General features: G+C 36.0%; 2 protein-coding genes across 4 annotated transcripts; both read left to right on the top strand.

The window, feature by feature from the left end:
- The first annotated feature begins 1899 nt into the window (after positions 1 to 1899).
- LOC307004835 (hepatic lectin) lies at positions 1900 to 10124 on the top strand. Of its 3 annotated transcripts, none has more exons than XM_079624347.1 (7): positions 1900 to 2613; positions 3319 to 3417; positions 3497 to 3559; positions 3658 to 3699; positions 3939 to 4075; positions 9536 to 9654; positions 9809 to 10124. In XM_079624347.1, the coding sequence occupies exons 1-7, from the start codon at positions 2466 to 2468 to the stop codon at positions 9960 to 9962; spliced, it is 762 nt and encodes a 253-aa protein (XP_079480473.1). In that variant the 5' UTR covers positions 1900 to 2465; the 3' UTR covers positions 9963 to 10124. The 3 variants fall into 3 exon arrangements, with proteins under 3 accessions (XP_079480473.1, XP_079480474.1, XP_079480472.1); XM_079624348.1 differs by lacking the exons at positions 9536 to 9654; positions 9809 to 10124 and adding exons at positions 4433 to 4557; positions 4658 to 6020 and having other exon boundaries at positions 3664 to 3699; XM_079624346.1 differs by lacking the exons at positions 9536 to 9654; positions 9809 to 10124 and adding exons at positions 4433 to 4557; positions 4658 to 6020.
- A 946-nt stretch (positions 10125 to 11070) lies between these two features.
- LOC307005200 (C-type lectin domain family 17, member A) lies at positions 11071 to 16773 on the top strand. Its single transcript, XM_079625101.1, has 6 exons — positions 11071 to 11242; positions 11646 to 11747; positions 11857 to 11919; positions 13441 to 13506; positions 13858 to 13994; positions 16364 to 16773. Exons 1-6 carry the CDS (start codon positions 11173 to 11175, stop codon positions 16550 to 16552), a joined length of 627 nt encoding a protein of 208 aa, XP_079481227.1. The 5' UTR covers positions 11071 to 11172; the 3' UTR covers positions 16553 to 16773.
- The last annotated feature ends 685 nt before the right edge of the window (positions 16774 to 17458 follow it).

The raw sequence follows: 17458 nt of genomic DNA, 5'->3' as shown, positions 1-17458 counted from the left end.
ACCACCCTTTACTGAGGCAGTGAACTGTGAAAATAACATGTTACACAACCTTTGGGTGTAGGCCTATTGCTGACTGAAATATTGCTTTACCATAATAACGAATACAGTAAAGTAACACATACTTATAGTTCATCTGAAATGACCAAGGTTTCTGGACAAGGGTGTGCATTTATTGCGTCTTTTTCTTGCGTGCCTGTGACCGTATTAATAGAAAATCACTTTACATCTTACCAATATAACTTACTTGCTGTTTAGCCGTTGATCTCTGTAGTTTAGTGTAATAGAAGTGTCATTGTGTAGGTTGTGAATGTGAGTGTAGAAAGAGGGGTTTTGCACTCTGATCTACACCCAGAGCAGGAAGTGGTTATGGTTGGAAATTTTAGCTTGGTCTCAGCTGGATCGCACTAATAGAGGACTATTAGATGTGCACATATTTAGGTCTGACACTAAAATATTGTTAATTTCGAGAACGATTCACTTCTAACCACTATTTAACAGACAAAAGCTGTACACACTGCCATCTGTTCAGTGTGTGTGTGTGTGTGTGAGGGAGAGAGTGAGTGTCAGAGCATTTCAGTGTCAAATCAGAGCATTTCAACACCTGCCATCTTTGCTTGAATTCATCACTTCTTTCTGATGATCATGAACAAACACAAGATGACTGATCATATTTACAGTAATACTGCACCGCTTTCCAAAGAGTGTGAGGCTGAGGCTACATTTGAATGTAAGTGATTCATGCTGTTTTTCATTTGTACACAAGTGACTAAAATTGAACTGTTACATTGTGTAACCCAGCATGTCATATGAGGCAGCTGCAGTGATAATACACTTACTCTGCACTGTTTCAATATGGATATAATTATTGTCAAGCTTCAATCTTATATTTTATGTATGATTTTATCTAAATCAGATGTTGTATCATCATGTCAATATGAGGATTATAATCCTTCCTAAAGGCTCTCTCCTCTGGCCGAACTGTGTTGATTTGTGCCATGTGTCTTTTTATACATGTTTGATGTGTTTTCTGTATAGGGAACAGATCAAGTATTAGTATCCGGGTTCTTCTGACTGTTCTCCTCTTCTTGTCTCTGCTGGCTAATGGTGTGTTGTCATACCTGCGTGAGTATCCACACATTTTATACACACAAACGAAACCCTGTGCTACATTCTTACTACATTATTTACATAGTATTACTGGTCATTTTATTTTTTGTTTTTACAGTTTACAGCAGTGAAACTGATCAGTTAATGGGATGTGGAACAGAAACAAACTTCTCAAATCCAGGTGGATGAAATCCCCATTGTCTACTATTGCACTCATCATTTTCTGTTTTCTTACTTCAGTGCAACTAAATGAACGATGAAAGACCAGAGGTGTCATGCTGATGGATCATGTGTCCCTGACAGTTTAAAGTCACAATGAAATCAAAATGGATGATTGTTATTTTTAATGGAATATTGCAGTATTTATTAAAAATGATCTATCTGTGCACATTATTATTATTTTTATTCGAGTGCTCTTAAAACCTTTAATCAGAATAACTTCCCCTCCCCCTCGTAGCGAGATTTCTTCTCTTCTCTGATGACATACACTGGCGTGAGGGCGGGACAATCTTTTTGAACATTTGTTCTTGTTTGGGAAGCTGTTATTTATATATATATATATATATATATATATCACAATAGAGAAGAAAAGACTACAATTTCCATTTTTAAATACTTAAACGGACCATTTACACCCCCCCCCTCCCCCCATAGCCCTTTAGAATCACTTGAGTGGAGACTTCAAAGTAATATTTTTAATGTTACTAAGTAATAAGTCTTAATATTGCTTAAGAATGAATACATTTTGGTTAAGCATTGATTTTTATATTATATTGTCATTGCCCAGTCTTTATAATTACTATAGTAGGTACGTAGTATGTACATGTAAAATTAATGTAAAATAATGTGTGAATTATATAAATATATTGATGTTTTTTCAGCAATAGGCACTGTGGATTTTTATAAATCTCAAAATGTCATATTTAATTATTTTATTTTACTCTTTATTTACAATGTCTTAGATTGATAAATCTAGGCTAGGTTTTAGTTTTCAAAGCGGCTTTACCGTTATTTGTGGTTTAATTGGCTTTAAATCCCTCATTTCCTGCACAAAAGAACCATTGTTGATATTGTGTTACTTGGTGATTGACATTCGCATTGGTTCACAAAATACCACAAACAGGAATCAAAATTGCATAATAATTGACAGAAAATAGGTGTGTGTGTGTGTGTGTGTGTGTGTGTGTGGTGAGAGAGCAAGTTCCATATCACATAGACAAACTGTATGAGTCATTGATAATGATGTTATCTCTAACCATGTAAAAATGTTAGAGAATAAAGATAAATAAAAACTATAACCCTAGGGGTTGTATATCCAAAACACCTAATAACCTTTTGAGAGGAAATGACGACAGGAAATGATGAAAGCAGCTGAACCCCTGCATATACCAAGTCAAATCAGAGCAGTTCTCTATTTGAATATCAGCAGGAGGCTCAAAATGCCTGAAAATATTTACATAAATACTTTTCAAAATCGCAATTCAAGAGCAACAGAGAAAGATCAACGTAAGTGCCTTTTTCCCACCCTAATTTATATTTTATATTATCTGGCTGGGTAGGTTTGAAATGTGCCTAGAAAATCAGATGTAAATAAATATGTTTCAGCAATTACACAGAATTAATATATTGGTATTGTTTATATTTGTAATTTCCATCAGTGTTTTGAACTTAACATTAAAAGTTGTATGTTTTTTGATTGATTTTCTTTTTCTTCATGTTTAACACTCAACATCATTCACGTTTTAAATCTGAGTCATCAAACTTTGTGGTGCTTTCAACTCCAGAATTCTTGTCATTTTTACAAAAAGAATTCCAGAATAAAAAATATTTGTATAGTTGTATATATATATATATATATATATATATATATATATATATAGGATATACACATTTTGTTTTGTTCTTTCTAATGATGTGAATTGAATATTGCTCTCCAATTATTTTCAAAAATGTCATTCCTTTGCTAAAATGCATTCTCGGCAAGCTTTATGAAAAAGTTGAAGCTGGAGTTTTGTGCAAGGATGATTATTTCAACGGGCTCATGACATGACCCTGTGGGACCCCCTTTTGGGAATGATAGTTGACAGTGTTTGGTTGGCCAAAATAACCTGCGATCTGCCTGACAGAAAATGCTTTAGAGAACTATTGATTTGTTTATTTACTTATTCATTTCAAAGGCTATTCATTTCTCTACTAACAATGTATTTTCAGAGTGTGTTAACGATAAGAGAGATGGTGTCTGTGTGGTAGTTCTTCTCTCTGTTCTCCTCTTCTTGTCTCTGCTAGCGAATACAGCGTTGGCTTCCCTGTGTGAGTATCCTCATGTGTCAGAGTATCCGTTGTGTTTGCACTGTGTACGAGTTTCTCAATATTATTTTATGCTTCACAGATTACACCAATGACAAAAATCAGTTAATGGGATGTGAGCCAGTGACAAACAACTCAAACCTAGGTTTGTAAAACACATTTTCGTATTTCATATCTAATTAATTAATCATTTAAATTCATTGATTGACTTTTTAAACATTTCTTCTATACACTACAACACAGCCGCAGAAGTTAACAAGCCATCACTCCCTTGTACTTATAAAGGTATGTCATATTACCTCTATTCAACATATTTTGCATGTGTAAGGCCTAATAATCATTATGTGTGCTACTGTATGTGTTTTCTCTGTGTATGTTCAAGTTAACAGCATTTTTTTATGTTTTGTATATATTTTTATTGTGTAAATGTTTGTATGTTTCTGTAAATTGGACAATTATTGATTCTGCTGTTCAATGATAATGTTTGCACATACAAATAAAAACAGAATAACCTGTCACTTCAGGTTTGCCAGAGAAGTGGGTCCAGGACGAGGGCAGATTCTATGTTTTCTCCAATGATACCATGGACTGGGACAGCAGCAGAGAACGCTGTCAGGATCTGGGTGGAGACCTGGTCATCATCAACAGCAGTGAGGAGCAGGTACATATAGAGAAATAGAATTTAAATAATTTGTGGTTTTGTTAAAGCTACGATTACTTGTAGAGTTTCATGGACAATGAATGATCTACCTAATTTTCTGCAATTACGATTTTCACACTGAAGGAAGGACCTGAGTCATATCCACTGTAAGCACCAAACCTAATATCTTTTGACTTGAGACAGCAAACAGTCTGAACGAGAAGGTGCATAGGTCTAAAAACCATGCAAAACACTTACATAACCGCATGAATGCTAATTATAGGCCTACTTTACCTGGGTTACACTGTACATGCTAAATGTCATATTTGCATTGTACATACCGTACTAAGTCAAATTTCAGCCATATATTTTTTTTAGGAATTTCTTGCTCAGCAAACAGTCAGTTCTAATGCTTTGGTGCTCCACTGGATTGGTCTGACTGACCGCCAGACTGAGGGGACGTGGCTTTGGGTGGACAACACCCCTTTAAACAGCAACCTCTCGTAAGTACCGTTTTATTTCGAAATCTGATTTGCTTTAAAGTTATTTAAAGGTCATATGGATTTTGTTTGACATTTTTACACACTTATTTTGTCCTGTCAGATGGTGGATCTTCCCTCCTGACGATCGTGATACACATGATCCCTTGGGTGAAGACTGTGCTGTATTAAATGGATATTTAAGAGGAGAAAAATGGGGAGATATTTCTTGCTTGAAAAAGGAAAGAAGCATTTGTGAGATTCCATGTTCTTGATCAATGCTAAAGCGTCTTTCATGACTTTCAATATCAGTGTATATTTTAGAGCCTATGGATTACACTGCAGAATCTCTTTATAAATAATACATTTGCATTATTTTTGTTGTTATTGTGATATGCACTGGCCAATTGTACATATGTCTTTGAAATATTATGCACTTTCTTTACTGCATGAATTACTAAATTAATGAATATAAAGACATGAGTGAATATGTACAATGGAAATAGCACTAATGCATGTGTTCTTATAATGTGTATGCCAAATATATAATTTTAATCTTTTTAAAGCCTCGATTTAACATCTTTTCTAGAGGCCCGTCTCCAGTTCTAAGATGTTTAGTGGGCCATGTAACACTCAGGTTGGGCAAATGTTTTACTACATGTCTTTTGCCCCCTGGTGGATTAACCAATGCTCTTCAAGTAAAAGGACTCTCATTATATAGTGGCCAAAAGTAAACTGTGAACAAATGAACAGACAACAATGAACAGACAACTTAAGTAGACAATGTTTGTGAACTAAAGCGTAACAGGTTTAATGATCAAATTAAATACCATGGTAACTGATAAGAGCGGGAAACTTAAACAAAGGAAACAGGTGACTGATGATTGAAGGGTTGGTCAAAATCCCTTGTCTCTTCAGTCAGTTATATATATATTTAATTCTATATCCTTTTGAATGCTTACATTACTTTTATACAAATCAATAATCAAATATATGCATTATCACATAATCATTTCTATATTCTTTTGTGCTTGTGAAATTATCATTTTCTCTTGAATACATGTTGATAAGTAACCAGTTCTTAGGTGCATTCCAGTCCTGGCCTAAGACCTTTCACGCAGGACACGTTTTGCACGTAGGGGCTACTTCACGGAAACCACGAAGCCTCAGGGGTCAAGGGTGACATGTGGTTCTTCTTCTCTGGACAAGAGGATCAAGCTATACAGTGCTTTACATGTTGTATTAAATATTCTTTCATGTATATTTTCTCTAGAGAGCAATGCCATTTCTCTGCCTTTCTTCCTGAGGAGCTATGTTTTGGCTAACTGATAACACGGAGTTCAAGCACTCTTCGGCCTTGGTGATGTTATTTGGTGGTGTTCTGTGTGTGTGCGTTTGACTTTCTACGTAGGCATTTGGGACACAACGCTCAGCCGCATCGGCGCTCTCTTCTAACCTGCGAGGTCAAAACTGACCTAAATCTAAGGATTGGCGACAGCTATCCTAACTAATGGCGATAGGCACCTCTATCTGCTCACACGTGTGAAATTGTTTATGGTTCTATATTCTCTTAGCCAATCAGATGTATGATGATGCTATGCTTGCCCTCGCAAAATGGTATAATTGGTGTATTATTTTTGTGTAAGGTATAATTGGCTTGCGACCTCCTCGTGAGACTTTGACGCTCGCTCTACCGATGAAACTGCAAACTATTCTTCACTAAATTTTTATCTTTTTGATTGAACTCCACGACTCCTGGTCCTTCTTTCATCATATCTGGTCTCGGGTCTCTTAACTGTTACCCCCCTAACATGATAAACAAACTCAAAGTCCATAAAACGAACTAAACTAAACTAACAAATTACTAAATATGTTTTAATGGCATGTATGTCTAAAGGTCTATGCTTGCTGCTGCTTTATCACCATCCCACCTATTTGTGTGAACTGTGTACAGCAAGAGGCCTACAGTTCAGTAAGAAAGGGATGAAAAAGAAACGCTTTAACATGTTTCTGTCTAATGTAACATATTACATCAATATGGTATTAGAGTAAGATTCCAACAATGAGGGAAAACCACAAATGGCATGAAACACAAAAAGCGAGCGTTAAAGAAGCATTGACCACAGATCATCTTTTATCAGTCATTGTTTGAGATGATGCCCCCAACAACTAATACCCAAGTGACAGGAAATGATGGCAGGAAACATCACTACTAACCCCCAGCCAGAATACTTAACCTGATCCTCTCTTCAGTTCTCATTTCTTTACTTGCAGAAGATGTCTGAAGCTATTTATTCCAACACTATCCCGAGAGCCATCTCAAGACCAGCTCGTAGAGATAGAAGTAAGTGTTATTTCGCAACTTCATTTTTGCAAATTAATTGTTCCAACAGCTTTATTTCACTTTAACTTTTTATTTTATAGATTTTTATTAATATTAATATTATTATCATATACATATATTTAGATATAAAGTCTGTTGATAAGAGAGATTATTATTTATTAATTGTTTTTACTTATTTATTTCAAAGGCTATTAATTTCTCTACTAATAATGTATTTTCAGAAAAGGAGTGTGTCAACGGCAAGAGAGATGGTGTCTGTGTGGTAGTTCTTGTCTCTGTTCTCCTCTTCTTGTCTCTGCTGGCGAATGCAGCGTTGGCTTCCCTGTGTGAGTATCCTCATGTGTAACATGTACACATTACATTGCAGTATGTTCACTACATGCATTGCATATTATTATTATTATTATTATTAGTAGTAGTAGTATTTTTTTTTTTAAACAATACAGCTATATTTTCCTCACATGATTCATTTCAAACATTAACACTTTACAATAAGGTTTCATTAGTTATAGTTAACAACTTTAGTTAACATGAAGAATGAAGAACAATACTTCTACAGCATTTAATGTTAATTTCAACATTTACTAATACATTATTAAAATCAAATATTGTATTTGTTAACATTAGTTAATGCACTGAGAACTAACATGAATAAACAATGAACTGCTGTATTTGTATTAACTAACATTAACAAATATGAATAAATACTGTAACAAATGTATTGGTCATTGTTAATTAGTTAATGTTAGTTAGTGCATTAGTTAGTGTAAAGTGTTACCAACATGTTCTTCCTTAGTGAAAAAGTACACTGTATTTGAAAATGTTCGTAGCAAAATTTTTATGAAATGGACTAGTAATTTGTGTAAAAAGGGTTACGTATATATATTCATTACATTTATATAGCGCCTTTCTGGACACTCAAAGCGCTTTACATAGAAGGGGGAATCTCCTCAACCACCACCAATGTGCAGCATCCACCTGGATGATGCGACGGCAGCCATATTGCGCCAGAACGCCCACCACACACCAGCTTACTGGTGGAGAGGAGACAGTGATGAATCCAATTAGTATATATATATATGGGGATGATTATATATATATATATATAAAATAATTTTCACATAACACAATAATTTAAATGATTTGTGTTTATTCCACGCTTTGTTCAGATTATAATGGATTTTTAAAATAATATTTTCTGTATCTGGTCATTAATAGTTTTGTAAAGGTTTTCTGTAGTTTCATATAGACTACACAAAGTTTTATGAACCTATAAAAAAACCTTTTATTATTCATTAGTCTCTAAACTGTGGGGGAAAACTCAAATTTAGACATCTCAAATCAATTGTTTTAAAGTCAAATATCAAGTGTGACTCAACCTTCTAACTCTCATGCATTTTTATACAACATATTACATACAAGTTCAAAATATTTTTTTTTAGTTGTTCATATAACCCTAAATAGAAATACAATATTGTAATATGAAAGCTGTAATGTTATATGTTATCTTATTTGTATTACAGATTACATCAATGGCCCAGAACAGCTTTTGAGTTGTGAACCAGTAACACACTGCTCTGATTCAAGTAGACACACTCCACATTCTCTCTGTTTACATAAGACAGTAATGTTTATTCAGAATAATATTAAAAATTTTCTTTGTTTTTATGTTAGATGTTGACGACAATGCTCAAACCAAACAGATCTTTCACAAGGACATGGAAAACAGGTCCAAAGTGCAGCACTGTAAAAAAAAAAGCAAGTAAATTTATTTACTTATGTTCTTATGCATAAACACATTAGAAACATACATCAAATATTTTAGTAAACACTGGAATATTTTCAGACATGTGGAGTCAGCTGCAGAATAAATCAGAATATTTTTTTTTTTACACTATTCATGAACAGAACAGTTTTTTACCCCACACTATATTGAATATATAATTCAAAATTTAGTTTAGGGCATCATTTTTTAATTCTGACATTAAACATTCAAAAACTGTCACGCAAGATTTCCCTGCGAAGTGGGTCCAGGACAAGGGCAGATTCTATGTTTTCTCCAATGATACCATGGACTGGGACAGCAGCAGAGAACGCTGTCAGGATCTGGGTGGAGACCTGGTCATCATCAACAGCAATGAGGAGCAGGTACATATAGATATATAATATGACATCATTAGAACATTTCAATTAAGATGAAAGATGTACATTGAACTTAAATTAAACAAGCTGCAGATTAAATAATCTCGAATAATAATATAATAAATAATCGAATAAATCTGCTACGCTGCTGCTGCTGTGGGTACGGGACTTGCCACTGCTAATACTGTGTGTAGCCTACTAATAATACACACACGACACGCTGCTGTGAGCAAGTAAGACACGCTGCTGCTTCACAATATAGTACATGAACTACCCGTAGCAGATCTATACAGGTGGAGCTGGGGAAGGTGGAGGGTTTCTGAAAGCGCGCTGCAATGCTAAGGCAAATGCTAACCAAGTATTTGAAGGTTGAGCAGCGAGATTATTGCTACTAATACAGGAGTAACCAATCAGCTGTGCTCCATAGAGAATGATGTGAGAATGACGCAGGCTAGTAGTTAAGGACCTATTAGCCTGCACCGTCAAGAGAATTCATGACAGAACTTTCCATTGTAGAATCTTCTTGCAAACCAAATACGCATTATTGGCGCAGAAACATTATATTGGATTGGTCTGACTGATAGCCGCAATGAAGGTGTTTGGCTGTGGGTGGACGACACCAAGGATCATCTTAGGCAAGCATTATTTTAAATGTCTGTGTTAATAAATGTATCTGATGTCTAAAATGTCCCTTTCAATTTGGAACCTGTTTGGATATATGATAAATTTTTATGCAGCTTTACACTCTAAAAGATGTATTTATTTATTGATTATTTATTTATTTGTCAGTTTCTGGGCACTACCCCCTGATGATCACAAATCAGCGGACAGTCCTCTGGGCGAAGATTGTGTTGTACTGAATGGACGAACGATTAAGTCGATGTGGGGAGATGTTTCGTGCTTGAGGAAGGAGAGAAGCATTTGTGAGATTACATGTTCTTAATAAATATTTGCTTAATAAAAGTTTCTATTTGTCATTTAAACATCCTTAACAGAGATAGTGAAATGTGCTTTCTGCAAGCCCCCTACAGACAATAAAAATAAAGATGATAAAGTTAGAAAGGACATTTTAAATAATTTAAACAATAAAGCATATAAGGCAGAATAAAAGTATAGTTATGAAGGGAAAAAAAGCTTGATCACTTTATGAAAATGTAAACTGCCTTAAATAAACAGGAGAAGCCATACAAGTCCTATAAAAGTAATGTTCAAAGATGTGAATTTAAATTATAAGTAGGAAGTATAGTCAATTATTTAAATAAAGGACAAGTGAGTACTTAATTATTACCTGATAATATTGAGTAATTACAGATGTTATTCAATAATAAAGCAAAGAATAACTCCCAGCATTTGTAAATACCTTTAGATGAAGTATGAATCTTGAAAGGTGAGTCTTGAGGGGTGATGCTTAAATCTGTCTGAACTGGAAATGACAAATTAACTGGACAAACAAAACATTTCATACATATGACCAGTGCTGAGAGAGATGGGGGTTAAAAACTAGTATTTAAGATGCAGCCAATGATGATGTTGGCCAACTAATGAGGCAGTTGTGCAAATATAACAGTGAAATGACTACACTCAGAAAAAAGCTCTTTGGCTGAACATGATTCAATCATGGACAGTGTTACACGTGAGTGAAACAAGTAAAAACCCCAATAGAATCTGAACATCTAACTAGACTCAATGGTGTTCATTTAACTTGAATGAATTCCTTAAGTTTAACTTAAATAAATAGTTTTCATTTCAATTGAATTATTCAAATATTCCTACAATTAATACTAAAATGCCTTCAGGGTGTTTTTTGCTGTTGAGAGTACTAGCTGATAGTGACAAATAGATTTATTTTTTTATCTACATTGTATCATTATTTAGAAACATTAACACATGAGTAGGCTCATTTTTATAGTGTCTTGTGACACATTGGGTTTTATTGACTATATAGATAGGCTTATACATAATATGTAATATACGCACTGACAAGACAGAGAAAAATATTTCTATATCTAGAAAAGCTACCAGCATGATAACCCATAATGTTAACAGGAAATGACACTGGGTTGGCATGAGTGTGTCTTCTTCACTGACAGCCAGATCTCACTTCATCACCTCAATTGCTGCACAGTGCACACTTCTCTGTTCGACACACAACAATGCCCAAACATGACATGTCTGATCATATTTATGACAACACTAGATGGATGAAAAAGGATTCACTTGGAGGTAAGTAGGCTACTTGATTCTTTTTCTCTTTGTGGTTGTGGTTCTAAATTTAGATTCAGTGTAGCACAAATCCATGTTTCTTTGAGCCCATAGAGGTTTAAAAGAAAACTGTAAAATCTGTATTCTTTTAAAATAAGTATATAACTTTTCATCCGCGTATTCAAACAATTTAAAAACAAATTATAGTTATCTAAATATGTATTTAGCAAATTATGGGGTAAACAAACCATAACAACAGTTTTATCGATCTGTGTCAGTAGCTGAAACAATGTATGGTTACATGAAATGCAAATGCTATTTTTAGACATGCAGGCTATACTTAAGAATTCTCTGTTGGTGCAAAGGTAATCTACTGAATTTTTCTTCAGTATTCTACACTTTTAAAATGCATTTTATTTTGTAGGTAGGAAATCTACCAAAGAGAATAAATGTAGACCTATCTTTGCCGTTATTGCTGTTTTCCTCCTCTTGTCTCTGCTTGTAAATGGGGTGCTGGCGTATTTGTGTAAGTATTCTCATATTTTACAGGAACTATTAGCCTACGTTGCATACAGTATCAGAGGTATATTTACATTTAGCTACATTTATTTATTTATTTCACTGTTCTTTTGCAGATTTCATTAATGACAAAAATATGTTGTTGCATTGTGAGCCAGTAACAAACTGCTCAATTTCAGGTAAATCATTCATTGGTATATGTTCAAATGTTATATGATATTCTACTGACAATTTCCTAAAGTCATAGGAATATGACATATATAGGGTCCTTTCATACACCCGTCGCTATGCAGCGCCAATCGCGCAGCCAGTGTCTTTTGCTAGTTTCAGCCTGACGCAGTTATCATTTTCACGTCCTGCGCCACGTTGTTTAAATGGCAATTTGGGAAGGTGTGTTCTGGCACATTGCTATTTTGAGGCACCTGAAATAAACTGCACCAATTGCGCAATATTTCTTTTGTTATTTAATTAGCAATAATGAGCGCCTATAGGCGGGTCTAACACTCTGCTTATTACACACACAGGGATGCGCAGCAGCACACAAATATTAAAAATAAAACGATGTAGTGGCGGTTTTATGATATTCACTGATCTTTAGTAAAATATAGATGATTCAAAGAATGTCACATGTGTGACTCTCACTTGTTAGTGTGAGAAGATTATGTTTATGTACCTGGGAAGGCAGAAGGGAGAGGCACTCCAGAGAACAGACGAACAAGGACCTCTGACCTAGATGTCAGAAGGCCATATGATGTAGGGGGGGGGGCTTAGTGACGAATCTAAACTAGTGTTATGGCTTCCTTGTCTATGGAAAATTACTGAATGGAAGACTACTGGGAGGAAGGCTCTGGCAGGAAGACCTTGGGAACGCTAGGAGATAAAAGCTGGTTCAGTCTGTTCTGGGGGTGTCACTCTTCTGCACAGGGTAACAACTGTGTATTAGACTGCTCCTTCTTGCAAGAATAAATACTTTAAATTTTATAATTTGACTCTGAGTCTCCCTTACGCAGTGATGTTTGTTTGATGAATTTTTGCCACAACAGGATTACAATGTAAAAGATTAATATTGTGTTACATAAAGATATGGTGGAATTCGGCTTGTCCGTAGATGGTCTGCTCGTGCGATTTACCTCGCGCACGAGCAGGTCCGTTTCCTCTCTGAATAAGCATTCAGTCTTTCCACTATCAAATTCTTCCATGTAAATAGCAATCCGCCATGACGCGATCACAACTGGCTTTTAAAGGGAATGGGAGGGGAGACTCTGATTGGTTTGTTGCATGTTATGCCCAAAACACACCCATTACTCATTAAGAGAATAGGGACAACCCTTTTAGACCATGCCCTGCGCGCACCGGCCCTTTTTCCCGTCGTTAAACTATCAAAAAGGGATTTGTACACATCCTAACTGCACTTGCGCCCTGCAGACCATGCACTTAGATGTTAAAATAGGGCCCATAGAGTGATACGGCTTCTCGAGCAAGAAAATATGTAGGGCGGGACTTGACATCTGGAATTGATTGGATGTTTGTGGTTTGCTATTGCTGTGATGATGTCATGTGAGTGAGATTTTAATCCAAAAAATCGTACATATTGTGCTTTTAAAAACAGGCTGCAATATTTTGTTGAGTGTGGTCAATTTTGATTTCATAGTGACTTTAAGTAATCTTTGATTTTCTTCATTTCTCATACCCCTTTTCAGAAAACAAACAAGGTAGTCCAGGGTGCACATATGAGGAGGAATGGGGGTCATTTGATTACTGCCCAGGTAAAACCGTGTCTTGTTTTTCAACATACACACGAGCTGGTGGATTATCTTCAAAATCTGCAATTAACCCCCTTAAGCGCCTAAGTAAACACTTTTTTTTTTTTTTCTCATCAGTAAAATAACAGTCTTGAATGCTCTTTGCCTGAGTCTTCTTGCCATGTCTATTCTTGTGTTTTTGACAATGAGTCATTACAAAATATTTTAGAACCCCATTTAAAGTATGTAAAGGTGCAGTTCAGCAGGGTTTCTGCTTTTTTCCTATACAAACGTGCTTCTAGCTAAACCACAGACCTGAAACAGACATACAATCTTGTTTCCTCTTTATATACAAAAAAAAACCTGTCTCTGTAGATCTGCCAGAGCAGTGGTTAAAAGGCAACGGCAGCTTCTATGTTTTCTCCAACCACAACAAGACCTGGAGCTCCAGCAGAAAGCACTGCCAGGATCTGGGTGGTGATCTGGTCTTTATTAACAACACAGAGGAGAAGGTACATACAAATGTCTGTATTATCCTGACATTGTGCATGTTTTTAAAAGAACAAATGTGAGAGAAGTGGCTCCAGGTGTGAAACAGCTACAAAGTTGAGGCAAGTGTAATTTGGCCACGTAAAATGTAATCAGTACACAAGATTTCATTGAAAATTATGAATGAAACCAATGTTTTTAAAGGGGCTATATGGAACTTTTTCCCCAAAATAAACGTAACAATAGTCTTTTTATTTTACCATTTATGACTCAACCATATCCTGATGAGCATACTGACACTATGGCCCTGTCCCAAATGGCACACTCCGGACTTGTGGACTTCCTCAGAGTCCACACTTTACTGACGTCATGTAGTGCAGCAGACCTAAAGGGCCCTTGGCGCGAGTCCACGAGGGTGCATTGAGAGGTATTTTTGGGACAGACTCGATCGTCACGCCGGAAATAGGAAGACGGTCCGGTTGTTGTTTAAATATTATATTTCTACATTTATATATGACTCAGTAAAGCCCATGCCATTCGGTTCTATTTATTTAATGAATCATAATGCGATCGTAGCCTATTATTCAGCAAGCTATTTATGTTTATAAAATATAAATATATATTTATATTTATGTTTGAGATATCAACCACTGGTTGATGACCATAATGTTTGTATAAACTGTAGGTAATAACTGGTAAAATGTACACATAGGTCATAAAAACCATAATGATATTTACACTTAAATATTTTTTTCTCATCCATGTTAACGTGAGCGAAAGCTCCTCCCATTCGTTGTCTGATTGGCCTTTCGCAAATTCGCAAGGATTCCTGGGTAGTTAAAGTGCGTGAAGCCTGCATCTATGATCTATGCGGGCTTCGCGGAAGACCGCTTCAAGGGTACAAAGGGGGCGCTGCTGAGCACACTTCAGAGCGTTAAAGTGATGAATGGGACGGCCTACGGACTCGTAGACTCAGCGAGCACGCGCAATTTAAGTCCACGAGACCGAAAGTCCACATCAAGTGCGCCATTTGGGACAGGGCCCTTGTCTGCTCACGGTGGGTGCACCTATAAGCCTGTATCCTATTTTTCCTATTTTCTGTCGGGTCGGATTTTTCCCGCGCTGTCTGCGGATGTGACGTCAAGCGCGTTCATGTTAAAAGTTTCAGATCACTCAGAACACTTATCCAGAGCCCGTCTACGGAGAGCTCACTCCCTATTAAGTCCTATTGTACCGAATTTTGGTTGTAGTTCCACCAGAGTTCCACTGGGGGCGATCGCCCATGAGTGCAAAATGAATGGGAGTCTATGGGGCTAGACGGCTAAATTTGTCCCTTTCAGCCGATTGCCGTTGAGAAATCTCAGATTTGATTGTAGGTTTGGCAAGTTCAACATGGCTTATAGGTCGAAAATTGAATGAACGAGTACTTATGTCCTTTCGATTTCTTACAGGTTGAGTTGTTGTTGCCCATAACACGCTAGCATTCTGCTAATGAACGCTGATTGGTCAGTGAAGGACTGGTTACGACCAGAGATACCGTTTGATGGCATCATGGCATCCAAAGCGGGAACAGAATGTATTCTAGCAGAAACTCTTCTAGCACGTGTGTTTACCTGTGTCGGCTGTGCTGGCGATGCCTCGAGAGAAAAGAAAGTGCAGAGCGCGAAAGCACCACAGTGACTGAAGGATTGCCGTAAAGCTGTATATCTGGTCGTACGATGTGTATGACGTCATTGACATTTTGAAAGACTTTTTAAAGCAAATAAGTGACTCTAAAAAATCTAACACCCAGCAATGTGCAATTTCTTTGCATCTCCTTTCGAATACAACATTCAAATTACTAGACAAAAAATTATATCTTGAGAAAAGTGGATTTTGAGGGGTATAGCTCCATAGACCTCCATTCATTCTGCACTCGTCCTGTGAGCGCCCTCATATGGAATCAGAGTGGAACTGCAACCAGTCAGAAGCCGGAAGTGTAGCGAGAGTGAACCTTCTCCCCTTATTAGACATTCTCTGACTTATCTCAAACAATATATGTATTTGACTGTTCTTACCTCGGTAAACATAATGTTCACCTCCTTGCAGCAGATGACTTGTGAAGTGTGCACGTACGAGCGCGCGCTGCGAGAGCGAGCAGAAAGGAAGAGCAGTTCTGTTTTTTGGCCACAGGTGTCAGTCGCGAGTTTAAATTTCAGAAAAACGCATATAGTCTCTTTAAAAGAGAAACAAATGTGAGAGAATTGGGACCAGGTGTGAAAACCCACATTGTGTTTTCACAAAAAAAGTTGCAAAACAGTAATAGGTATTTCAGTTTGTAAAGCCATACATCTTTTTATGATAAATCCGTAATATAATAAATAGTACGCAGTATAATGTGTGTGATACGCAGGAATTTCTTGCTCGGAGACTATGTGTTACTGGTGAATCTGATCTCTACTGGGCTGGGAACAGTGGTGGGAACTGGGCAGATCTCAACTCCAAACAACACAACTGTGCTGTACTCAAAGGAAATGTACAAGAAGACATGTCTTGCTTGAGAGAAGAGAGGAGCATCTGTGAGATCCCATGCCTTCAGTAGACCTAGAGTTTTATTTTAACATGTGTCCTCATATGTAGGTGGTTTCTTTTTGTATAATTGTTTTCACATTTGCATACTATTCCATGTTTGATATGGGAACCTACTGAAATGTCATACTTTTCATAGTTTTTTTTAATGTTTTTTAAATTCTAATGAAAATGTGTAAAACTTTTGTGTCATTTATGTACAACACCGATTGTGAACATTAAACAATTTATTAGCATAAGTCTATAGTGAATAATTACAGATTCCTCTTTATTGTAATTTTTTTAAATTATAGTTAACCATGTGGAAAGCCTATCACATCGTAAATTCCTTTAATAATCTGTCTATTTTGAATAACTGTCTGCAGCAAATCCTTCTTGTCTAGCTTCAATAATAGTATTTTCTATTATTTCTCTATTAATAGCATGTTCTTTTCTATACTTTATTACATGCTAATCTCTCTTTTTAAATCTCATTTAACAGTATAAAGTTTTTATACACCTATATTTGTGTGTTAATTGCTGTAATTGTAACTTTTTATATTTTTATCTCAAGGGATTTATCCTAAGGAATTTTTACGATTAACAATAAATCATTATCAAATTATTTTTCTATAGTCAATACCAACTACACACATTTATGAGTTAAAAATAAAGCAACAGCTGCAAAGCTTTTTTGAGTTTACTGAACTTCAGGCCTATAGTTGTGCGTACTGATTTCTTAAAGTTTGCTCAACCTCCTATTCAACTTTCAACAAACTCATAATGACTATTAGATGTATTTACTGAGAAAGGTTTACTTAACTTAAACCAATAGTTTCAGAGAACTTTCAAAAATGTTTTGACACAACATCAACCACTTGAGTAAACTCAAAAATGCTTTGCAGCTGGTTGCTTCGTTGTTTTAAGTTAACTCAACTTT

The sequence above is a fragment of the Phoxinus phoxinus genome, assembly GCF_949152265.1.
Source record: "Phoxinus phoxinus genome assembly, chromosome: 1".
Lineage (NCBI taxonomy): Eukaryota > Metazoa > Chordata > Actinopteri > Cypriniformes > Leuciscidae > Phoxinus > Phoxinus phoxinus.
Note: the sequence above shows the minus strand (reverse complement) of the source record. Positions and strands in the feature narration are given on the sequence as shown.

Excerpts from the sequence above, each read along its gene's own strand:
- LOC307004835 (XM_079624346.1), top strand. The coding sequence starts at position 2,466 with ATGATGAAAGCAGCTGAACCCCTGCATATACCAAGTCAAATCAGAGCA. Across the intron at positions 2,614-3,318 it reads AGCAACAGAGAAAGATCAAC|AGTGTGTTAACGATAAGAGA; the intron begins GTAAGTGCCTTT and ends ATGTATTTTCAG. Across the intron at positions 4,558-4,657 it reads CCTTTAAACAGCAACCTCTC|ATGGTGGATCTTCCCTCCTG; the intron begins GTAAGTACCGTT and ends TTGTCCTGTCAG.
- LOC307005200 (XM_079625101.1), top strand. The coding sequence starts at position 11,173 with ATGCCCAAACATGACATGTCTGATCATATTTATGACAACACTAGATGG. Across the intron at positions 11,748-11,856 it reads TGGGGTGCTGGCGTATTTGT|ATTTCATTAATGACAAAAAT; the intron begins GTAAGTATTCTC and ends GTTCTTTTGCAG. Across the intron at positions 13,507-13,857 it reads GTCATTTGATTACTGCCCAG|ATCTGCCAGAGCAGTGGTTA; the intron begins GTAAAACCGTGT and ends CTGTCTCTGTAG.